The sequence below is a fragment of the Theobroma umbraticum genome, unplaced genomic scaffold, assembly GCF_002168275.2.
Source record: "Theobroma umbraticum cultivar Fairchild unplaced genomic scaffold, ASM216827v3 scaffold_4.1, whole genome shotgun sequence".
Lineage (NCBI taxonomy): Eukaryota > Viridiplantae > Streptophyta > Magnoliopsida > Malvales > Malvaceae > Theobroma > Theobroma umbraticum.
Window position 1 is genome coordinate 2868066 of NW_018397258.1, and position 24197 is coordinate 2892262.

Here is a 24197-nt window from a genome sequence, read left to right on the forward strand (position 1 = left end):
ATATTCAGCTTTCATGGATAAAACCATATGGTGATAGATGAAAAAAAGGAATTTTGCTTAGAAACTTGCATATCAGCAAAGGATCTGGAATGAAAGTGATCATACTTGATAGTTTTCCTTTTTTTTAAAAAAAAAAGGGGAAATTTGAAAGGCTGATTGGCCATGGTGCCTCCAATCAACCAAAAGGAAAACTCAGGGGAATGGACTTTCTTTCACTGTTAAAGGCAAAACAAGAGAAAGAGAAAAGAAAGGTTACCCCATGTGGAATAGTTTTTTGGGCTCACTTGTTTTGGTTGGTAAAGTATATACCTAAATTGAAGAAAACCCAAATAGAATACAGATGAAGATGGTGAAGGAAGAGGGATTCCAATGGGGAATATTAATTTTTTAAAAATAAAATAAAAATAAAGTCAAAAATAGGGGGTTGATGAGTAAGACAGCATTATAATTTTCTTTTTGGTCTGTGGCCAAAATCCCCAAAAAATTTTTTGCCTCTTTTTTCTTTTTTCTCTGATTAAAATCATCCTCTTGCTTGAAGAACACCTCAAAACTTTCATTTTTATCCCACCCTGATTACCCTTTCCCTTTCCCTTTTCTATCAAAATAAATCCAAAAATAAAAATAATAAAAAACCACGCGCCCTTACGCGCTCTCTCCACACTCCCCTTCCCTTTCTTTCTTTACTTTCTCTCTAATGAATAGTCTGAGAACACTACATTAGAAAAACCGCCTTCCCCTCTTCATTCCCTGCCTGTCGTTTTTTGTTTATATCAAAATAGAAACAGTAATAAAAAGAAGAAGAAGAAAAGAAAAACCTCTCCTTTCTCTATATCTCTCTCTCTCTTTCCTTTCTCTCTCTACGATGGATTTTGCTTAGAAATTGGTTATGAACCAAATCTGGAGTAACCCATTTCATTGTTCGTTACTGTTTGAAGGAAAAAATATAAAATTTTACATATTGCCTCCATTTCATGTTTAAATACTTCCTTTAAGAAGGGTTACTCTTATATTTCACTGCCGAGAAGCTGTTTTTTTCTTCCTGTCTGAACCGAGTTTTCTTTTCTCAGTTTCTTTCGATTTCTGTTAAATCTTGAAACTTTGTCTGAATCTAACAACACCCATTTGTTCAGTTACCCCGGAACCATCTCTATTACAGGTACGTGACCATGTTTTTTTGGGACAAAATTTTCATTGATCCGTTTGCCTGTCTTTAATCTAATGATGTTTTGGTTCAGTTGGTGTTGTTTATTGCTTTTTTTTTCAGTTATGTGGGGTTTTTAGTCTGATGTTTGATTGATAGGTGAGGATCGCCTAATCCTTCACTTCTTTTGCCTAACATTATTTTATTTGTCTAAAAACATTTTAGGGTTATTATCCTTATTTTTCGGGGTTGCTAAATTCGTGAAAGGTTGGTCTTTTTTTTTCAGTGGAAAAGAACACAACTTGTTTTGGATTAAATACTCGATACTCAAGTAAAAAATCTGGTTAAAAAAGTGTTTCCTTTTTATATCTGTTTGATGTTGCTCTCTATTAATGCTTTTATCCTTTTTAAGTAACAAATCAGTGATTCACATTTTTCTATCTTTGGTTCTTATATATTCAATGATAAGATTTTAAATTTATAAAATTTGATTAGTTTTCTTGTACTTGATATTATCTCTCTCTTGGAAATCTGTGTCAGGCATTATCTGCTTATGGCCAACATTTGTTTTAACATGTTTGCTGATTTGTTTCCTTAATCTTATTATATGTTCTTCTAGGTATGTATTTTATGATGATTGGATGCCCTAATTGAAGGTTGCTTAGTTGTGTGAACTTTATGCCGTATCAGTATAGGCTTGCATGTGATCCCGGACATCTAAAACATGGGTTTTCTTGATTAAATTCTTGTTTTCTCCTTTCTTAAGCCTCAAATCATGGGTATTTGTTGTTGTGTTCTCATCTTTTGATACTTAGCAACAATTTTGCAAAGGGAAACAGGTTATGCAGGCTTTGCATTCATTTCGAAGGGCATATGCTCTTTCCAATTATTTTCTGCTGTTGTTTGAGAGAATCTGTTTGGGTGGGAGATCAAACTTCTTTTTATTTCACATGTTGATAGACCTGTTTTCATCCTTTCCTCCCAGTTGATCCTAATCACGTGATAGGCATTTTAATTAGCAGACACTTTATTACTTTTCTCCTCAAATTTTTACTACACTTTATACGAAGTCATGTATAAATTATTTGCCATATATTTCCCATGTAATTTGGAATATATTTTTAGGTCCTTTGACTTTATTTAGACAAGGTTTGTATTTTTTCATGATTTATTGCATTATGAGGTGATAGATTCCCTTCTCATCTCTTTTTTTTTTTTTTTTCTGTATTTGGCTTTATTTTCTAAAGAAATTCATTTCTTTGTTTTTGTTAAAATCTCAGAAATTTTGTTTTGGCTGCTCTTAATTATGGACGGAGAGACTTCTTGGATCAGCCATTACATTGATGACATGTCTAAAGACATCGGTGACTTTGATTCATTCTCAGAGCTTAGTGACGAAGGTAATAAAGAAGCAACTACCATTTCTGTGGACTTAATCCTACCTGATGACTTGTTGGAGCGAATCTTGGCTTATCTCCCCATTGCTAGCATTTTCAGAGCTGGTTCTGTTTGTAAAAGATGGCATGAGATTGTCAGTTCCAAAAGATTCTTATGGAACTTTTCGCATGTCCTTTCACAAAAGCCTTGGTATTTTATGTTTACTAGTTCTGATGAACCAGTTGGTTACGCCTATGATCCGATCCTTCGAAAGTGGTACAGCATTGAGCTGCCCTGCATTCAGACGCCCAACTGGTTCATTGCTTCATCATGTGGCTTGGTTTGTTTTATGGACAATGACAGTAGAAGTGAGTTGCATATCTGTAACCCAATCACAAAAAATTGCAAGAAGCTTGAGGAGCCCCCTGGTCTGAAATTCTCTGATTATAGTGCATTAGCAATCGCAGTTAACAGGACATCACACAATTATACTGTATCCATTGTGAAGTCTAAACAAGTTCCTGGAAATTTTTTCCAATGGGACCTTTCAATTCATATTTATGATTCAGACAATGATGTGGGCAACCTCCTTGACTGAGGTTTTGACAGGATGGAGAGGTGGAGATGAAAGTGTGATCTGTGATGGGGTTTTATACTTTCTCATTTACTCAACTGGGGGTGGTGCACCAGAAAATCGGCACGGCCTAGTTACATATAATCTCTCTAGCCGAGCATCCCCATTGATAAGGAGTTTCATTCCAGTACCTGGCCCCCTTACCTGTGGCCGTCTGATGAACCTAAAGGAAAAGCTGGTAATGGTGGGAGGAATTGGGAAGCAGGATCGGCCTGACATAATAAAGGGCATTGGTATCTGGGTTCTTAATGGGAGGAATTGGGTTGAAGTTGCTCGCATGCCCCATAAGTTTTTCCAGGGATTCGGTGAGTTGGATGATGTTTTTGCTAGTAGTGGTACTGATAATCTCATATATATCCAGAGCTATGGTGCTCCAGCTCTCTGTTTTTTGACATGAACCAGAAACTATGGAAATGGTCGCTGAAGTGTCCAGTATCAAAGAAATTCCCTCTTCAGCTGTTCACTGGTTTTTGCTTTGAACCAAGACTTGAAATTGCTCCATAATTTATTTCTGATTGGATTTGAGGGTGTTATTGACCAATTCGTCCCAAATTCCCACATTTCCTTTTTTTTTTTCTTTGTTTTGCCTTTTATTTTCAGTTACTATGATATCTCTGTTCCATGAAAGAGAAAAAAAAGTTTACACAGAATGTACCAGCAGGTAAAGCTACTTATTTATGACAATGGAAAATATTAATTCTTTTGCATTGGCATATACGGCAGTCACAAATATAAGTTTAAATTTTGTTTGGATGCAGAGTATTAAACCTTCCCTCTTCCCTTTGCACCAAAGTGTCTTCAAACGTCTCTTAAGTTCTCAGTTTAGTAGCTGAATCTTTCATTATGTTGGGTGCTTTCACGAAAGACAAGCACTAAAGCCTCACTGAACTCTTTAGGTAGCATCTCTCCAATCCCCAAGCTTATCTGGCAGTGTAACAGCATGCCTTGGTAGGGGACTTTGATTATCAATGTGCCAGAAATCTCTCATCCTCCGAGGAAAATTTTGGGGATGGTTGGTCTCTTGTTCCTTTCCTTGGTTTGGTATATTTGCCATCCCCAAATCGATATCTGGAGATTGATAACTTTCCCTGTCCCAGACAAGGACTTTCCTTTAATCTTTGGAGTCAGAACTCAGAGATGGGTTCCCATGCCAGTGACTCCTTCCCGCTACTGCTCCTGTATTTCCCTCACCTCAAATTAGGTTTGTCCATGATGGGATTGGTTAGGTGCAGGATTCTAGTCTTTGGACCACACATTTTGTCAAAGCTGCGATCTCCATTTTTATTGATTTGCCAGCATGAATTTTACAGAAAACGTACACTCTCTGCCCCATGGCCTATGCCATCGTCTGAGAATCCATTCGCAACTGCTATATTATTAACTCTGCTTCATAAATACCTACACATTTAAGTAACACTGGTTTTAACTTGAATGCCGTACAATAGCTCTTAAATTGTTTCCCCCAAGGGCAAACCTTCTAGTGTTCTAATTGCACATGTGCTGATTATCTTCAACCTTTAATATAATTTCCACTAAAAGAAGCAGTAATAATGACTGGCATGGTTTAGACGGTTTCCTTTAACCCCAGCCTGAAGTCTTGTGGGCAAAGAGATGGAAATCTAATGATACCTTAAGGCCTTCTCTGCCAGGAGCTTTCTCCCTGTGGAACCCACTGCCATCATACTCCACATATATTATAGAGCTATAAGATTATCATGCCGGTCGGATTTATGCATTTTGCCTGAAGCAAAGCTGGTTGTGGCTGGCACATCCTACTGTGGATTATTCAAATGAATAAGTTTCTAGTCTTCCTTAAAACACAAAAAGGGAATTTTCTGCTTCATTTGTTGTTTAGCATATCGAATAATTCCCACAAATTGTTCTTTAAAAAGAAAATGGCCTTAGAAACCAAGAAACGTAGAAACAAGGCATGGGGCATTCTTTTGTTTTTCCAAAGAAATTGAGGCTCAATATTTAGCCATCAAGACCAGAAAACACGCTGGCTGTGCTACGGGAGAGTTAATCACGCAAACATGCCTTCTTTTGCTTAGGCTGTAAGATAAAATAAATGGTTTGAGCAACATACGGTTACGTGCCCTGCGCCTGCCGCTCTCTTTATAAAGACTTTCGAAGTTGGAGCACGGAACCAACATCTTTAGCTAGCTGCTTTTTCTTTCCTCTGAGTTAGGTGGCAAAAATTGGTCCCAACTCCCTAACCAAGTCTTTACCATTTTCAAGGCTCACAAAAACTGCTGTCCCATCTTCCTCTGTCCTACCCAACTAAATTACTAGTACTAGTATTAAGGGTTAGGTGGATTATGTTTACCCGTATAACAACAGCAACATTGAAAAAAAATAAAAGGCCAATAAAAGATGAAGAAAAAGAAAAAGAAGAAAATGGGCATTGTTTTTTACAGGAAAAAGTCGGGGACCATTTGAGGAATGGATTCCCAAAGGAAAGGGGAAAAAGTGGTCCACATGGAAATATAGGATTGGATAAAAGTGTCCCAAAAACCAGCTTACACTAACTGAGGCCAACCAAATTAATCGGGGACACGAAATTTTCTGTTAGTGTTCTGTTTCCTTCCGAGAATGATAGGTGGGTTTCTGTTAGGTCTTAGAGGGGTGGAGGGACCTACCTAACTCCGCTTTTCAAACTCTCGTAACTGACTCTGGCGCGAAAAATTGGATTCGCATTTACTCTCCACCGGCCAATCACCCCGCACCTTCCCATTTGGACAACAAATTAGAAAACGTATTAAATGGAAAATCCAAAAAACCAAATGACAAAAAAAGGACCCCCTTTTTTACTTCTTTGTTTGGTTTTATCCAATTAAAAGGAATTTGGGATCTCTTGCAATTCTAAAAGAATTGCTCTTTCCTGGTATAATCAAATTCTTTCATTTCTATATGGTTTATGTCATTTAATTCTCTTTTTTCCTTTTATCTTTTTATATATGTTTTTTAATATGGCCAGTGTTTGATGGATGTTTCAATTAGCTTTTCAATGTGAGTTTAATCATGTCATTGGGATCATAGAGAAAAATCATATATTAAGGTAAAATTCAAAGAATTGTCCATGCTGCCTGCTCCAATAAATTTGGAAGAATTATAACCTTTACATGAAAACTTAGGTACCGGATCAGGGAACAATTGAAATTGCAGGATAAATGCTTGATTATTTTATGGGAATTTGATTGTATGAGAAGGGATTCATTTCTAACCAATTTTTGAGAACAAAAGATGAATTGTGAATCATTTGCATTCTTAATTTGCACTTGCATAATGCTAAAAGGTCATGTTCGATCCACTTTAAGAGTTATGAAGGAATATGAGGGTTTTGGCAGGGAGGGAGTACATGGCACTTTCAGACAAGGAGCTTTCAGCGGCGGACTTAAGAGCTACACAAAGCAACTGGGTTCAATATTCTAAACAGCACTCTAAGAATCTCCCTCCAGGATCCATTACTGACTTCGAATGGAAGGATTACTGTCCTAAAGCTTTCAGGTGTTTTATGGTTTATCCATCTATGTTCTTACTTCATAATTATATTTTTGTTTTAATCAACTGTTGGTACACTGAGATGTTGATGTTCTGCCAGACTTCTACAAGAGCTTGATAACATCGACAACGGTGACTACATGATGTCAGTTTGTAGTGACGAAACTATAAGGAAGGCCTCGTCAACGTTGAGACCTGGAAACCTGTTCCTTTTGTCCAATGATAGCCGATTCGCAATAAAAACACTGCGGAAATCTCAACTCAAGGTAATGAAAATCAGCCTTTTGTGGCCATCCGCTTTCAATTGATGACAGTTTTCAAGCAGATATAAATTCTTCTTTCTCTGAGTATATGTTGCTTCTAAGTTCTATGCACCATAAGATCTAAATATATTAAGCTTGTGATGGTAGGTCCTCATAGAAATGCTTCCAATCTACTATAACCATCTCAGAAAGTTCCGCAACACAATATTGAACAAGCTGTATGGACTTCATGTTGTGAAACCAGTTGGAGGTGTCAAGGTAATAGGAACATAATCATATCTCACAGCAAAGTTTATGCCCGCATTAACCAACAGGAAAACAGTTTTGTTTTTCTTTCATACAACAAGGCAGCAGGGGCCAATGGATATGCTAATATCATATGAAAATTTTATTGCTTACCAATTTTTCCAGTTTGCTATTGCTTGACTTTCGATTGTTCTGTAGCTATACTTGACGCTGGTTGGAAGCCGGAGCTCTCTTCTGCTGAATATCAGAAGAATACTGGGTTTTTTTCTAATCAGCTGAATTGATGTTTAATCTTTCATAAATTATAACAACATCCCTCTTTGTGATTGAATATCTTCCTCCCTTAAATAGTACTAGAATCATCTTTCCTGTCTGTCAATGGACTAGAATCCTTGTGTTATATAAGTGATCATTGCAAGGGAGGCAAATAAAAAATGCGGGTTGGGCTCCTCCATGAAATTTTCTGATTTGCTAGTAGTTAATGACTAAACACTTGCCCTATGTTTTGGCAGTTAATAATATGCTCTAATGTATTCTGACTTGGGGAACAGGTTTACTTTGTGGTTGTAGCAAACATATTCAAGTCAGATTTACTGATGCATCGGTGTTATGACCTCAAAGGCTCATTACAAGGTCGAAAAGTCAAAAAAATGAGAGTCCGAGAGAAAACTCTTCATAAGGAGTCGGATCTTGACTTTCTCTTTTACCTTGAACCATTGGTCCGACATAGGCTTTTGGCGTAAGTCCAACAATCTATATCTTCTCTCTTAGCATTATGGAGCTCCCACTTCCCTTTTTCTTTCCTTCTTTTGGATAAATGGAAACATGATTTTTATGTGACTGACTAATGGGATGAATTCTCTCAGGTAGAATTAAATTAATTGAATACTAAACTCAGAAAAAGAAATAAGGGTACAGATGCCCTGTCCCCTCTCAATCCCCAATCCAATTTGTGCGTATGTGAGTGGTGACCGGACATGTAAAGTCCTTTACTGATTAACAATGGCATTTTTTGATAGGCAAATCAAGCATGATTGTGCTTTTCTGGAGGCTGTAGGCATCATGAATTACAGTCTGTTGCTTGGCTTTCATATAAAAGAATCACCTCAAGGTGAATTTTCCCATAAACTTTGATTGCTTTAGCATTTTTGAATCTATACAATGATTATCAATAGACATAGCCTAATACTACTAATTAGTACATAATGATAAACAAAGATTTTCTCTCAGGTTTCTTGGATGGTGGAAGTGCATTTTGTTCTGACTTCCCATGTCGAGGTAATTACTTGCACTCCGTGGAAGGATCTCTATCACTTAGTACATGTTAATTCTTGTGAGGATGCACAGAGTTACCCCAGTTCTTGGTAATGTAAAGCACAAGGGAAAAAGATTGCGTTATGAACATACGGCAATATGACACTGACCAAATCTTCCAAATAAGTGCACATCTTATGAGTAATAGTATATTCCTTTATCGTCTTTCTGCAGGTTCTGCTGACAGCAGAAGTTCCTGCAACGACATGAGAATTTCCAATGACATGTTGCATCAAAGTGATTTATCTTCACAAAGATCCTCCATCTCTTCAAATCGAGGTGATATATTGTAATTGTAAATACATCAGAGTACCAATTTCTGAATACAGACAGGCGCTATATGACTATGTTCTATTCTCCCTTTCTCTCTGCCCCCTTCTTCCCTTCCTTACTACTTGCTGAGCAAAAAATATAATAGCATGTATCTGGTAATCATTCCCAACAAAAAAGCCTGTTTGGAAAGGTATGTTATAGACCTGAGATTCAACTGATAGCATGCCTGAGATTCATTTCAAATATTAAAACAGAATACAGTTCATATGCCTATTATTTGGAAAGGAATGTTACAGGCCTGAGACTGAATTGCATACAGGTCTGAGTCAGTTTTATTCGTATATAATGAATTCGGCTGAAAGAAATAAACTGTATGAGGCAGTGTTGTGTTTTCCTGCCTTGCAGATTCAATTGACAGCAGGAATTCCACGACGGAATTGACTTTTTGTGATCACTGGCTACAAAATAATAGGTAAAAATTTTGCCTGCTAATTGTATACTCAACATGGCACATCTCTTTAAGGTTTAAATTGTTAGGAGTCGATAGTTTTTGTGCTTTCCAACCATGGTTTTCTTGCAGTTGTACTTCTAAATTTGGTGAAGAAATGTCAGCACGCGGTGTTCGCATATCATGGAATGGAACAGGAAGTGTATCAACACGTCAAATTACCAGAAGGCGAGAGTGCCATGATGTTCTTTTATATTTTGGAATAGTGGATTTTTTTCAAGATTACGGTGTGATCAAACGCATTGAGCATGCTTACAAGTCATTGCAGTTCGATCCAAAGATGATTGCCGCTGTGAATCCCAAAGTATATTCGTCTCGCTTTCAGGCATTCATCAGTGACTTATTCAAAGCAGATGACTCTCTCCACTGAGCCCCACAATGGTAATTACTTCTTTCTACAGATGTTGAATCCGTTTGGTAGAAAAGTCAATAAGCTACTGACAACCTGAAAAATCCCAAACTTTCCATTGACATCTTGAAGGTATATACACATTAATCATCCTCCTTAAGTGAGACCAATTACAACATTTATCCTGAGTGATAATTATCAACTGCGTCAGTTGGTTAATGTTTCTGTGCTAAACTTTAAATTTATAGAAGAATTTATGAAAATTTGAAAAATCCCTCTGCTCAAGGTCCGGTCAAAGCATAAGCATTCTATCCTAATCTTGTGGGTCGCTTGGGTGCCAGCGGCAGCAGAAATTCTTGAGGGGTTGCTATCATGGACCATAGTCTTATTTTAATATTAACGTTATCTCAACTGAAAAATAAAATATATTCGTAAATTTAGGCCCAAAACCTAGCTGAATGTACAAATTTGTGTTTCTGCAGGATTCAGGTCCAGATGCATGCAAGGAGATGATGTAAAGGACAAGAAATGGAGCTTTTTTGGAAGACAGCAATGACTAACCATGGAGACAATCTTCTGTGAGACTGAGGGTGATCCCTTTATTACTTGAAAATAGAGAAAGTTTCCAGATGAGAAGCTCGAATGCATTGCTTCTGCACACACCAAGTATTTGTCTTATATTAGAAGGGATCATTGCTACGGGTCTATTATCAATGAATTGGCCGGTAATAGATGAAGTTTTTCAAAAATGTGCAATGTGTTTTAAACTAAAATATAGTCCAATTTCTGGTATATATTAGCTTGGCAAGTGGCATACATTTGCCCTATGTAATAATGGCAAATGCTCGTACCTAGCTTTTCCATGAGTAACCTTAGGGAGCACATGCATTCTCTTCTTTGACTTTGATGGCTTCGGTTTGAATATGATGCCCTTGTGTCTCTCTCCCAGCGAGACTGAGCACAAGCGCCTGTCGCAGCGAAGAAAACTGAAACCTAGGCCCGCCCCCTGGCCCAACAACCCAACCCACAGACTGAGTCAGGAGCAACTTTAGACTTTAACAAGACTCTTCGGCCTCTTCTGGGCCTCAAAGATTCGTTTAATCGAGGCACTACAAAGCTAGACCATATTCCCATGAACAACCCACAAATTGAATTAAAGAGAGCTGTTTTAGCTCTAGATTTTGAAACAAATTTTATCCTGTTTACTTGTTGTTTAACAATGCCTTCTCTAATGACGTTAGCTCTTTTAAATTAAACCAAAAATTGTTTAGCATTATGCATGGAGCAGTGAGAAACATGTGCTAAGAGAAACTAACTGCAAACCAAACACGACCAAATTCAATTTATAAGAACATTCATCCATTCATGTGCCTACATGATAAATTATGCCATTAACTCAGTTGGTGGCTGGTGTGGATGTTTCATCATTCATTTGTCGGGCATAAATGTGGAATGTGGTGAATTTATAGAGTAAATTGCATGGGAGTTGGACCACATTCGATTAAGATGGAACTACTTTTAAGTGGTCCATCTCTCTTATGATTCTTGTGGTCCTTTTGTTTTTCAAATTTAATTATGTTCTTATGCACTGCATTCGATTTTGTTATTGACTGGTAAAACCGCTTGTTACCATGTAAAGATTTTGAACATATCAAATATAAAGTGCAGCAAGTACAAATATAGTCGTTGTTTAATTTACTAGGTGTGGCCACTAGACTGATTATCGTCATCTTGATTCCAACAGCTCAAATTTTTTTTACAGACTTTCTTTACCATGTCAGGTTTTAATTCGATCTTTGTCTTCCATCTCAAATAAAAATACTTTACAGGAACCCAAGATATTACAGGTGTTTCACGTATAACTAAAGGGTTGGATGTTGATATTATTCTATTTTCCTCTGATCATACAGCAAATGGATGAATCCTTCATCCTTTTTGGTTTTATGGGCAAGAGCAAAGGGAATGGAGGAGTTTAATGTTTGCTTGTAACAAGGAGTTGGCTACAATTAACAAAACCTATGATCATGCATGCAAAAACAGGTTACCATCTCAAGTCTTAGCTAATGAAGTTATGATTTCTGAAGTATCCTTTTGAGGGGGAAAGAAACAAAGAAGTTTGTTAAGAGCACAAAATCTTTGGTACAAGGTTAAAACCTTGGGAAAACCTACGATTATAAAACACAAGGGAAAAATGGAAAACTGGAAAAGCTTTTTCTTTGTTGCACGAGCAGATGGGTAGGATATGGACCACAAAATTTGGTGGATTTGACAGAGACCTTGCTGGACAGTTTTCGTACTAGAAAGTTTTGTGTTCAGCTGAGCTGTGGATAGAAACCGTTTGATAGCAGGGACAAAAAAAAATGCAGAAGCCGGTTCAGGCAGCAAAGTAGAGGAAGAGGAAGCAGGTTTCTAGGACCCTACCTATCATAGCTTTGGGTTAGATGCTGGTGTCACGCATTCCATGAGCCGCATGGCTAATAAAGCTTAATCACAATCTTTTGTTCTTCCCTGAGAATATTTTAGCCATCATTGCACTTGCAAATTTTCATTTAATTTGGCTTAATTTTAAGTCAGTAACATTCTCTCAACTCCAATGCCATGGTGACTTGGTTTAGAATTGATGGTCGGCCCCTATTGTTTCAAATCTCTTGCTTAGCTCTCAAGTTACATTTTGGCTTAGTCATCATTAGATTTGACAAGAAAAAAACATTTGTTTTCCTATTTTCAGCATATCATTGCTAGTGACTAAAAAGGATCAACTGCCATAATGTTATCTAATCTTTAGTTGGTAGATTTTGCTACTGTTAATATTAGCACTATATTTCTTTATCATTTTATATAATAATACTATCACTTTTTACATAATAACAGTATCATTCAAAGTTCTTTTTAAGGATAAGACAAATACTATAATTCATTACTCTTTGATACTCATTTGGTTTAGAAAGTCATTTGAACTCTGAAAGTGAACTATGGTCAGACTTAGACATCAAGTTAATACATTTTTGGTTTTTATTTTTCTTTTTAATTCTCTCAAGTGTGTATATGTGAACATGGAGAGATACCCTTCTCAAGGGTGATAGACTCATTAATCGATAGTACTCCTACAATGAGTTTAATAGTAAGTACTTAGTAGTAATCACCAGTTTTTTTTTTCTCCAGCTTAACCTAGCCAGGGTGCCCCAGAAATAAGAGAATCCAAAGGCGATAAATAGTTGTAAGTGTTGGTCCTAAATTAAGGGGGAAAAAAACAGAGAGAAAGAGAGAAAAGCAAGCAGGGAAAGAGCCACCCACATGCCCAGAAATAGTGATGAAAATTCGAGTCTTGAGAGGCTGATCAAAACTGTGAGGAGAGACAAAGCAGGGAAGCTAATGAGGAAGAGCCATGAGGACTTCTTCTTCACTCCAATTAGAGAGTGAAAAAACATGGAGAATGAGTGAAGAAAGGGAGAAGCACAATCACCCCACAGTTTGAAATTTTGAAGAGAGAGAGAGGGAGAAAGGAAAACAAAGATGGAAAGAAAAGAAAAAGGTGTGGAGAGAGAAGGAGAAAAGCAAGAATTCATGGTGAAAAAGTTGGAACGCGGGATCCTGGTAGGGAAAAGGGCTGGCCCCTCTACTCCTTCACCTACTTGGAGACTTGAGTTCTCTTCTCAAAATGCAACTACTAAAGAGTTCCTCCAACTTCCTCGTGGACCTTCTATTTCTGCTAGAAAACTCTGTGCCAACCTTTGGGAACTTCAACCTCACTACCCACTTCCCAACATGCGCAAAGGAGCTGCCAAGCTTCGCCTACATCATTTCAAAGACAAGGGTTTTGATGCTGATGTTGATCCTCCTGATAGTCCCCTTGATCAGGTACTGCTTGCTTTCTTTCTTACAAGTAAAAACGAAGAAAAAGATAAAGAAAGAAATGGCTTTTTTGTTTTTAAAGTTTTAAGATTTTGATAAAATTTTAGTATTTCTTTGGTGGTTCTCTGGGTTGTTTTTTAATTTAGTTTTTGAGGTTAAGTGGGGGTTCGATTTTCTTTTGATTTGTTAATGTATCTCTCTTTTGTCAAAACTACAAAAGCTTTTGCTTTTCTTAGATTCTAATTGTTTGGTGGCTTTACTGTTCCTTGTCTTGTGTTTCTTGTTGTTCTGTATCCATCTTAGTTCTTTCCTTTTGTTTCCTCTGCTTATTCTTTGCTTTGCTGTGAATGCAGAAAACTTTGCCTCTTTTCGACACTAATGGTTCAGATGCTTAGTTGTCCATGTCTGGTTTTCTTGTTGCTTCTGTGGGGCGCACACATATGGTCTAGTGAAAAACATGCCTGCCTTTCCTTTTTTCTTTTATTTTTCCCTTTAAGTTTCACTGTCAAGTTGCTTTAGTCACCATATCTAGTGCTGGTCATCTATGATCAGTTTGAACTGAAAAGCAATTTTTTTTTATGGATGCGGTGTACCTGTTTTTGGTTGTGTAGTAGTTGAACTGTTGAAGTATATATAGCGTGTTTAGTGTAGCTTTAATCATCACTAAACGGGTAATGTTGTTTCTCTGGGAATTGCCTTCTTTGCTGCTGGTTGGTTAGTTCCTATGCTTATAATTTTTCTTGGAAACAGATTTTTTATTGGTTGGTTAGTTCCAATACAGATTCTCTTGCTTGGAATATGTGTTTGAGTGCATTGCCGTTTAGTTGCAAACTGATGATGGATCTCTCTTCTCTATTTCTGGCTTATTGATCTTGCTCCTTTTAAGAGATATCTGGTCACATGTGTCTCTGAATTCTCTCTTGTTTTACCAAAGGGACGCATACCCTTGTGTACTTCTATTAATTACTAATCTTTACCCTGAATCTTATGTCAGCCAGCAAGTGCAAGTAGCTTGAGGAGGCATATTGCAGCATCACTGATGCAACACCATCGATCAGGTGAAAGAAATGGTCATGCTCTACAGCCTGTATCTCCAGCAAGTTGTGGAAGCTCAATGGAGGTCAACATCTATCAACTTTAATCTGTAGATCTGTTTCTTTTCTTTGAATAAATTGATATTATATTTAAAGATTAAAACAAATAAAGCTATTTGCAATTTAGAGCATCTTTTCTTAACTATCTCCTTAACCTCATGAAGGGCGGTATATTGTCTTTTCAATAGAAACAGATCATCTCCCATTGAGCTTCCAATTACATATAGTACATTAATTAAACCTCCATGCACGTATGAGGTGTGACTAAAGACTCTTAATGTGTTACTTGTGCACTGATCTTTCTAATTAGAGATAAAAAAAGTCGATAATTCTTTTAAATTGTGGATTATACATAAAAGATGTTAAAAATTATATATATTATGAATAAATTTAGTGTATGATTTTGTGGCTAAATTTCCTGCAATATGGTATCATACTATTTTCAGTGACTGCTATAAAGATTAAGTTGATATTTATCATCAACTTTACAGTTTGTTTTTTGTTTTGTTTATGCTTCCTCAAAAACCGGTTGACTTGAAAGCTATTTTACTGCAATTGTATCACTTCAATTGATTCATATCAGCGTTCTATGCAGATGGCACCTTATAACCCTGCAATCACTCCATCTAGTTCTTTGGATTTTAAGGGAAGGATTGTGGGGTCACGTTATAGCCTTAAGACATCAACAGAGTTGCTCAAGGTACTCAATCGAATCTGGGCTCTTGAAGAACAGCATGTATCAAACATGTCATTAGTTAAAGCTTTGAAAATGGAACTGGACCATTCTCGGGCCCAGATCAAAGAGTTGCTGCAAGAGAAGCAAACAGAGAGGCAAGAAATGGATGATTTGATGAAGCAAGTTGCAGAGGATAAACTTGTTAGGAAGAACAAGGAGCAAGATAGAATCAAAGCTGTCATTCAGCCAGTGAGAAATGAGCTCGAAAATGAGAGGAAGTTAAGAAAGCGCTCTGAAAGCTTGCACCGAAAATTAGCTCGAGAAATGTCTGAGGTAAAATCTTCTTTCGCTAATACATTAAGAAAACTTGAGAGGGAGAGAAAAGCACGAATTCTGCTGGAGAACTTGTGTGATGAGTTTGCCAGGGGAATAAGGGAATATGAACAGGAAGTGCGGTTCCTAAAGCACAAGCATGAGATTGATCAAGTTGATGGGGAAAACCCTGAGCGGCTAATTCTCCATATTTCAGAGGCATGGCTTGATGAGCGGATGCAAATGAAGCTAGCTGAAGGTCAAACTGATCCTGCTGAAAAGAATACAATTGTTGACAAGTTAAGCCTTGATATAGAATCTTTTCTTGAAGCTAAACGCTCCACTGGATCTAGGAAAAGTGAGCTTAAAGAGAATTGCTCACGCCGACATTCTTTAGAGTCTTTTCCATTGAATGAGGCTGTTAGTGCGCCTCAAGAAGCAGCTGATGGAGAAGATTCCAGTGATAGTGATTCACAGTGTTATGAACTGAACAAAGCTGCAAACAGAATTCAAAGCAAGGGGAGCTGTAAACATCATGGGGATAATGCTTTAGTGAGTCATCCTGAAGAATTAGTAAATCCCATTTTGACAAGGAAAAACGTGGGGTCTAGGACTGCCATGAAGGGCAGTAAATTGCATGGTTTGCGAGGGCATTTTGATGAACAAATGGCCACTGGAGAGGGTATACATGATAAAAAAGTCAAAAGGAATGGAACCCATGGATTGAGCTCAAGTCGTGTGCTTGATAGCTTAATCAGAAACCATTCCTTATCCTCAGAAGGTGACAAGGTTCATCCTGAGATTAGCTTAAAGGAAGATTCATGTGTGCAGTCTGTATTTAAAGGTCATGCTAGTCCAGTTCGACAATGGGTATCCAAGTTGACATCTCCAGATTTTGAAAAGTCTGAGTCTTCTCTTAAATTGCCTCAGGGTATCAAGGAGAACACCTTGAAGGCAAAACTACTAGAAGCAAGACTAGAAGGCCAGCAGTCTCGTGCAAAAGCTTCTAAGGGCTCCATGTAGGGTTGATGTTAGATGTGCCTGGTTGAGACTTGAGGCTCTCCGTGGTGAAAGATCTTGCCAGAGACTGAGGATTATGGTGCTGGTTTATAAAAGATTGTACATTAACGTTTCTTGCTGTAATCTTGGGATTAGATATGTAATGAAAAGCTATATACAATAGCATGGATCAACTAGAATGCCGGCCCCTTCATATCTTGATTAACATCCAAAACCATCCCAGTCTTTCATTACAATATCTGCAAAAATAACTGTTATCGTCTCGCTGGCTGCACAGAATCACTTGTGCATTTGTTTAAAGTATGCTTGTAGTGGTAAGTTCATATTTTTGCAAGTCTGATTCCCAAATTCAAATGCTTGTAAATAAGAGGAGAGTAATACATGCAATTTAATAGTGACAACTTGTTCAGGAACCATTTGTTTCAAGATTGCAACCATTAAACCAAGCTTGAATTGTTAAATTACTTATCTAATCAGGTCCAAGGGATGAAATTTATTACTGTTAGTAAATTATTTCCATCTTTCAGTGATTACCAACATTTGTGCTGATATATTGGGTACGGCATCTAATAAACCAAGACATTTGAATTTGATACTTTTGTTGCTTTTGACCATGAGGAAAAGAGAAAACATTGATGTAATCCAGCACAAGATTGTACTTTCATAGGCATTAAACAAAGCAAAAGCGGTCCAGAATCTGAACTTCTAGAGCTGTAGTGGTACTTTCTGCGCAAATAAAAAAAAAACCCAGAATCCAATTGAATGGGAAGGACTTCACTTCACCCAGCAATGACCCGGCATCCACTATCACCAAATAAGGCATCTGAACACACTCATTTTTCTATCTTTTTATTATAACATTGGTCCTTTTAATCCATTATTGATGAAGGGACAGGAGCACCTGAAATTTTTTTTTTAATTAGTTGCAGATTTCCTTCTTGTCAAAACTTACTGCTTAAATTGATTGGACTCTGCCATATTTGTGCTTAGACCGCTTTGCGTTTGCCAAGTATTTTTACTAGTAAAAAAGATAGGCAAAGCTATGCATGTTAATGATTTTTGTAACTTTTTGTGTAGTGGACCACTTTGGAAAGCAACCACCAGCTAAAGAATATACTACTTTCGACATTGTGATGGTATTGTTTACTTCAACTAATTGCTAGAATTGAAAAAATAATGTAAAATTCGATCCAACAAAGGAGGAAAAAAAGAGAGAAATATTTTGAGTATAATTCTCCTTTTCGATGATGGAAACTACCGCACTTGACAGGTAAAGATTGCATCAAGACATACAGAGTTGCCTTATTCACCATGGGAATTTAAATCACAAAACCAGATTCTTGGAAGAACTTCTGGGGAAGGCCAGCTAATATATCTTGACCCACATAAAAGTTCAAATCTGAATCACCTCGGATTGATGGCAAGGAAGAGCTCTAAAGCAGAAATGGAGGTACCCCATTTGGGTAACCAAAAACCTCATCAGCTGCGTCAGTGCACAAACTCAGAGAAATATGTTGGCCAAGAAAATTATTAAGTAATGAAAAGAAAACCTTCACCTTCTAATTTGCTAATGGTGGAGAATAATAACACTATGCCAATTCCACTCTGCAGTTTAAAACTCTAATCGAATATTCTTGCTTCAAGGAGAGAACCCTCTCTTTTTTTCATCACTGGGACCCAATTTCGATCAGAACCAATGAAAACATGTCACACCCACCAATCTCATGATTTGAAAAAGACACCCCCATTACCACTGGTTTCGCCTTAATCAATTTCTTGACAAGAAAATCTCATTCCCAGATTATCTGTAAATTACAAATTCGACCGCCCGGATTGCTTCTGGTTCCTAAAGTTTTGGCCTATAAAAAGGACCCCCATTTTCCCTCTAGTCTCACAGGTCTCAGCTTAATCACTTTCTACTACATTAACATAGTACTTCCTATAAATAGTAGTTACATAGTACATAATATGATATGATTATAGTATTTTTCTTTTTCTTTTTTGGTAATTGATTTGTTTTGTGCAGGGTTTGAATCGATGGATGGGACCCAATTACGGAGCTCTCTGAACTCCAAACCTGAAAGGAAGTGATGGTAGGCTACGGCTGCTAGTTCATGAGTACCCCTGGATGCGCAGAATGAGCAATGAGGCCGCACGCTGAGGGTTTGCATGAACTGGGAGACGTGGTTACCTTGATCTTTTTGGCATTGGAGTGAAGGGAGCTCCGTATCTCGATCTTCTTCCCTCCTTTCCTCACCATTTTTTTCCCCTCTCTTTTGCCTTTCCTTCTCTTTGATATCTCATGTACTAATTTTGCATTCACGATTTGCAGGTGAATTTTAGTCTTATTTTTTCTCATGCTCACTGGCGGAATCATGATGGTAACGGATGACCAGTGACGACCACCGTTACAAAATTTGATATATATAACATAATTATTCTTACGATACTCTTTTTTACAAAATCTTGAATTCTTAATATTTAAGAACTTTTATATTTAAAATCACTAAATTAAGAGCATATTGTTATCATGACTCCAAATTCTGAAAAACTTTTTCCCCTTTCTTAGTTTTGAAAGGTGGAGAGAATAATGGATTAGCATTAATGAAGAACTCACAAAAGGAAACCAATTCTCACATGGTTTGTTTTGCATTGAATGTTTCCGGCTAACGCATTTTTGTTTTCAGGGTAGCCAGGCGGGAACTGCACTTTGCTACCAAAATAAAAGTTCCTCCAGTTTCGATTATAACTGATCTAAAGGCATTGATACCCATAACTTTTGTCTACAGAAGCTAGCTTTTATTATCCACAAGTTAGTAAGTTGGTTTATTGAATTTAGATGGCTCCTTCTTTTCTCTTTTGCCTTTAGGACCACAGTTTTTGTACCTTGTCTCTTGATCAGGATTTTAAAACAGGGAATCCAATCATGAATCAACAACTATTGCAACAAATTATATAATGGTTTACATTGAATAATTTCTGTAAATATAGTGCTTTGCACCTTCCAATGAGAGAAATTCTGATGTTAATACTACGTTCTTTTGGAAGACAAGTGCGGGAAAGGAAGCTCAAGGAACCTTCGATAGAAACAGGGAAGCATCTGGACAGACAAGTGCAACTACGGTCCTCATGCAATGGTCACGGGAGGGATAAAAAGATAAACCCGCGGCTCACTTTCACCGGGGTTTGGCTAGCGCCAACATAGGAACTGAGTGAGTGCAAAGGGCAGCCGAAAGGTACACTAAACTAACAGGGGATGTTCTTATGTAAGAAGAGTGGGGCTGGGGAGTAAGGAAGCAGGGGAGGAGCTAAAATTGTCTTATGGCTGACCGCGAGTCTCCTGCCTACGCTTGGACTAAAGACTTGATTCAACATCACACGTTCCATTTGTTTTTCAAAAAAAAAAAAACTATATTCATTTTTTCCATCATTTGGAGGACGAATATCTGCAACTAATGGTGGAACTCGATGTCACTACACCACATAACAAATAGCCGTTACAAAATATTGTTCCTCGCTTTTTCTTAATGGTTGAGACTACATAAAGCATTTTAAATCCAAAAATCTCACCGATAGGACAAGCAAAATATGAATCCCTAATCCATGAAGATGAGTACTCACTTAATTAACTGAAAAATGATTATTATTTTTAAAAAAATATTTTTTGACCATTAATAACTTAAAAATTCTATTATCTTTCGTCGTGTAAATTTAAATTATTCATATAAAAAAAAGTTTAAAATGGTTGTATGATGACTGAGTCATATACCAATTTTTTTCTGTTTTTCCAAAAGGAAAAGGTGCCATCCATCAGCGGCCAGAAAGTTAAATCTTTTTTCACAATGACATGCAACGTTTCAGCAACACTGAGGAAGAAAATCCCACTTCAAGATTTTCTACATTTTTTGAAATTTAATGGTCCAGATTATAAATAAATAGGTAGCCAGATGCTAGCCCAGCCTATATAAGGATTGAGGACCAGTTTTTGGAGTCAAAAAGGTGTTAAATTGGGTTTAGGTAGCGCCCAATGGAGCTCTCAACACTCCAACTCTGAAAGGAGGTGATGGCGCAATGCTACAGATGCTGGCTCATGGACACCCCTGGCTGCGCAGCGTAGACCCGCACCGTAGTGGCCCGCGCAGGCTAAGGGTTTGCATGAGCTGGGAGACGTGCTCGCCTTCATCTCTTTGGCATTGGGGTGAAGGGAGCTCCTTTGCTCTTTCTAAGTTTAACTGTAACGCTCTTGTAATTATTTTCAACTTAAATTTAAGTAGATTTCCTTTTCCTCTTTTTCTTTTTTTTTTTTGCCCAAAAAACTTAACCAATGTTAAAAAATTTGTTAATTTTATATTTTCAGGATTGACATGCACGACTTACAAAGGGAAATGGCTCCAGGCAGGATTGCAAACAACTTGGGTGGAAACCCCTTTTGGGCTGTCGCTGTCTCAATTTCAAGGCTTTGGCCTTTTGAAGAAGTACAGTATCTGCAACTGATGGTAGTAATTAGTTTTGCTTGACTCTTGCGTGCAGGTGGTGGGTGGGAATTGGATTGCATGGAATCATAATTCAGATATCTTAAATTCTAGCAATTATTTCGCCACGAGAGAAGGCCCGTCCCATTCGTGCCATGAACTACTCTTAAAAGGGAAGACGTCAAAATAAATGTACTAGTTGAAGACGTGAATCTCGTACTCTTATCAATGTACTAATGTGTAAATAAGCACTTTGATCACTCCCAATAGAAATTAAACCAAGTGCCTCAATTATTTTGTATATTTTTTATAGTTCTTGACAATTGAGATTTCCCTTTTTTTCCACTTTCCCGCTAAAACCAGGGTTATAGCTTACCAAAATGCTACAATTTTAGTTGACAAAATGGGACTGTTGAATTTATCCATGCCTAATACTACTAGTTTTTGGGTTTAATTAACCATTGATCCACATTTCCTAGAGATTCCTTTTTAATTAAGGTAGCTAGCATGTGCCTTCCATTAGCCATCGTTCTTTTCCCAAAACTACCCATATTTTTTTATCCTTTAAATTTGTCAGAGATTAAATCCCACGCCCGCGCATCTCTCTTTTCCCTCGTTCCACGAGACACGAAATCTAGCCTGGTAGATTTCCTTCGCTATCCCCATTAATGCCTTTATTTTTAACTAATAATTTTCCTCAATCACAACTTTTGCTTCTCTTATCTACTAGGGTTTTGTTGTTGCTTCCGGCCCTTCTCGCTTCTCTATATAAACCTCCTAACGAGTTACGACCGCCGACCTCCATCTTCTCTTCTCGACTCGCCTTTGGCTTTTTGCTGAGACGTCTTTGTTGGTGGGTTGTAGTGAGTCATCAAGTAAGGATCACTATCATTAATGTTTAGATTAATGTTACCAGACCCTAGGGCTGGCAATTAACAGGGGGTGCCAACTTCCATAAAGACCCATTAAACTTTTCTTCAGGTCTTTAATTGTTTTGACTGACCTTTTCTTGGAAGTTTTTGTTTGTGTGTGTGTGTGTGCTCGAAAGGAGCTCCCTTCGGTCCAAAACGAGGACGGCAGAGGGTGTACCCGCCTGCTGATTCATGGATGCCTCTAGGGTGTGCACGTTAACAACGCTGGACGCGCAGCTTAAGGGTTTGCATGACTCAGGAGACGTGCTTGCCTTCTCATTTCTTTGCTTGGATTGAAGGGAGCTCCATCATTTTGCTCCTCTTACCATCCATATAATATTTATTTCACTTTGTTGTATAGTTTTAACATGTTCCTACACTTTGAAATCTGGGTTAGTTACCCATTTACCGTTTCAAAATAATAAAAATAAAAATAAAAAAACAAAAGAAACATGATAGATACGTACTCTGTTCTTGCAACGCATGAAAATTGCACTTTCATTCACTTGTTTTGAGCTATTTTACTTAACCCTGCAGCTAGCCCATGTATCTAACTTGTTTCTTGCATATTTTGGCTATGCTTTTCAACTTTTAATGGATGCAGGATCTCGAGAGTCGAGCGAACACATAACTACGATACCTTAGATTCATAAGGTGATCTATCTTCGACGCATGCCAACTAATCAGCTAGCCCTCCCTGCGCAATTAAAGCTCAAGAAATGTTTGATGATTATGTTATGTATTGTATTTGTATCTAGAGAAGCTGCTAGCATTCTATATGATAAATTTGCCTCATTATACGCTCAAGAGTGAAGACTACAAACCCAAGTTTCTCTTACTAGCAACTACTAATTATTGTTACCAAAAATTCATCTAATTGGGAAATGACTGAATTCGAATAGTCTCTATAAGAGTTGTCCACCACTAGTTTAAGTTAATATTAGCCTTTCCTTTTGTATGGTCGAGTTGAGTTTCATCGTAAGGACTTTCTTTCCTTTTGTTAAAGGGATTTTCAATCAATCACAATTTCTTGTTTATGACTCGATTTTTCTATATCAATTCAGTCAATTTCCGTTTTCGCTTCTCCATTACTTGTTTGTTGAACGAGGATTTAGGGTGCCAATTCGTCAACCCATGAAGTATGACGATTGACGATTGTGTTGACTGTTGAGTGTCAATTGTAACTAAATTCAAAAATAGAAATAATTTTCTTCAAAAATTATAGTAAGACTTGGGCATCGGGGAGGGTGGCGTCGTTTGGATTTGCTCTATTATTTAGTCAATTAGCCACTTGGGTGGATTGGTTGAACTTGAACCTTCAATTTGGCGGCCAAACCCCGCAAAGAGAAAATTAAATATTATTTGCTTAAAATACTATATAAAATATATATATATGCCTCTTGCTGCGTGTTCATGGGGATCGTGACATTTTTAATGGTCAACATCGATTCACGAGCACAAGGGCAACTCTAGCTTTAATTTTATCTTTTATCATTGTCTATCAAAAGCACTCACTAAAGCATATAGATGTATGGAAAAGAAATGGAATGCCTTAACTTTCAAAAATCTCATACCCCACGTTTTTTAATCATTATATAGTAACAATATTAGGTAAAATACTTTCACATTTTAAATTTTAATTAAAATTTTAAATAAATTTATTAATTTTTAAATAAATATTTTATTTTTAAAATATATTTTTTAATAAATATATAAATTCAATCGTTAAACAATCTTTAATATTTTTATCAGTTTCATGATAATATTAAAAAAATAATTTTATTTTTTATTAATTTTAAAAATTATTATTATATAATTTTATTAAATTAAAAAAAAACTCTTGATCTGTAACCTCAATCGGGACTCTCAAGGGAAGCCTTGAGTGGTCGACCAATGCAAGGGATGTTGTCAGTCGATTTGAAAAAAAAAAAAAGTATTTTAAATATTTTAAATTTAATATTAATGTTATTTAAATATTGATAACAAAATATTTATTTTAAAAATAATTAAAATTTTATATAATTATGATCAAAATTTTAAAAAATAAAAGTATTTTATCCTAAAAATATTTCATATGGAAGGTCTAGCACGTTTGGCAAAACTCAACTTATTTGAAAAAAAAAAAAGGAAAATGAATGGATCAGCAGCCACGTATATTTACAAAGCAAAGAAAAAGAAGAGGAATGCAGCCAAAAGGGCAGTAGTTGAAGTTGAACAGCATCAATTGGCCCAGTCAGTCAGTCTAGGTCTGCTT

At 37.0% G+C, this 24197-nt stretch overlaps 3 protein-coding genes across 5 annotated transcripts; all 3 read left to right on the top strand.

Annotated features, from left to right (window-relative positions):
• Positions 1–570: 570 nt before the first annotated feature.
• Positions 571–3865, top strand: HWS (Galactose oxidase/kelch repeat superfamily protein). The gene is given in 4 exon segments (XM_021425155.2): positions 571–1156; positions 2422–3085; positions 3087–3529; positions 3532–3865. Coding segments are annotated over 3 exon segments (1206 nt in total). The 5' UTR covers positions 571–1156; positions 2422–2447; the 3' UTR covers positions 3657–3865.
• A 1986-nt stretch (positions 3866–5851) lies between these two features.
• PIPK10 (phosphatidylinositol phosphate kinase 10) lies at positions 5852–10507 on the top strand. 3 transcript variants are annotated; one of them, XM_021424146.1, is made up of 12 exons: positions 5853–6036; positions 6153–6210; positions 6500–6659; positions 6754–6919; positions 7064–7174; positions 7714–7901; positions 8182–8273; positions 8393–8440; positions 8651–8755; positions 9155–9221; positions 9330–9638; positions 10089–10507. In XM_021424146.1, the coding sequence occupies exons 3-11, from the start codon at positions 6511–6513 to the stop codon at positions 9625–9627; spliced, it is 1224 nt and encodes a 407-aa protein (XP_021279821.1). In that variant the 5' UTR covers positions 5853–6036; positions 6153–6210; positions 6500–6510; the 3' UTR covers positions 9628–9638; positions 10089–10507. The 3 variants fall into 3 exon arrangements, with proteins under 3 accessions (XP_021279822.1, XP_021279821.1, XP_021279820.1); XM_021424145.2 differs by lacking the exon at positions 6153–6210; XM_021424147.1 differs by lacking the exons at positions 6153–6210; positions 7064–7174 and having other exon boundaries at positions 5852–6036.
• Positions 10508–12289: 1782 nt separating this feature from the next.
• On the top strand, positions 12290–16733 carry LOC110413372 (myosin heavy chain-like protein). The gene is made up of 3 exons (XM_021424144.1): positions 12290–13464; positions 14453–14578; positions 15148–16733. Exons 1-3 carry the CDS (start codon positions 13120–13122, stop codon positions 16561–16563), a joined length of 1887 nt encoding a protein of 628 aa, XP_021279819.1. The 5' UTR covers positions 12290–13119; the 3' UTR covers positions 16564–16733.
• The last annotated feature ends 7464 nt before the right edge of the window (positions 16734–24197 follow it).

Coding starts and splice junctions, on each gene's coding strand:
- PIPK10 (XM_021424146.1), top strand. CDS start 6,511: ATGGCACTTTCAGACAAGGAGCTTTCAGCGGCGGACTTAAGAGCTACA. Junction 7,902..8,181: donor GTCCGACATAGGCTTTTGGC/GTAAGTCCAACA, acceptor ATTTTTTGATAG/GCAAATCAAGCATGATTGTG. Junction 8,441..8,650: donor TTCTGACTTCCCATGTCGAG/GTAATTACTTGC, acceptor GTCTTTCTGCAG/GTTCTGCTGACAGCAGAAGT.
- LOC110413372 (XM_021424144.1), top strand. CDS start 13,120: ATGGAAAGAAAAGAAAAAGGTGTGGAGAGAGAAGGAGAAAAGCAAGAA. Junction 13,465..14,452: donor CTGATAGTCCCCTTGATCAG/GTACTGCTTGCT, acceptor ATCTTATGTCAG/CCAGCAAGTGCAAGTAGCTT. Junction 14,579..15,147: donor GTTGTGGAAGCTCAATGGAG/GTCAACATCTAT, acceptor CGTTCTATGCAG/ATGGCACCTTATAACCCTGC.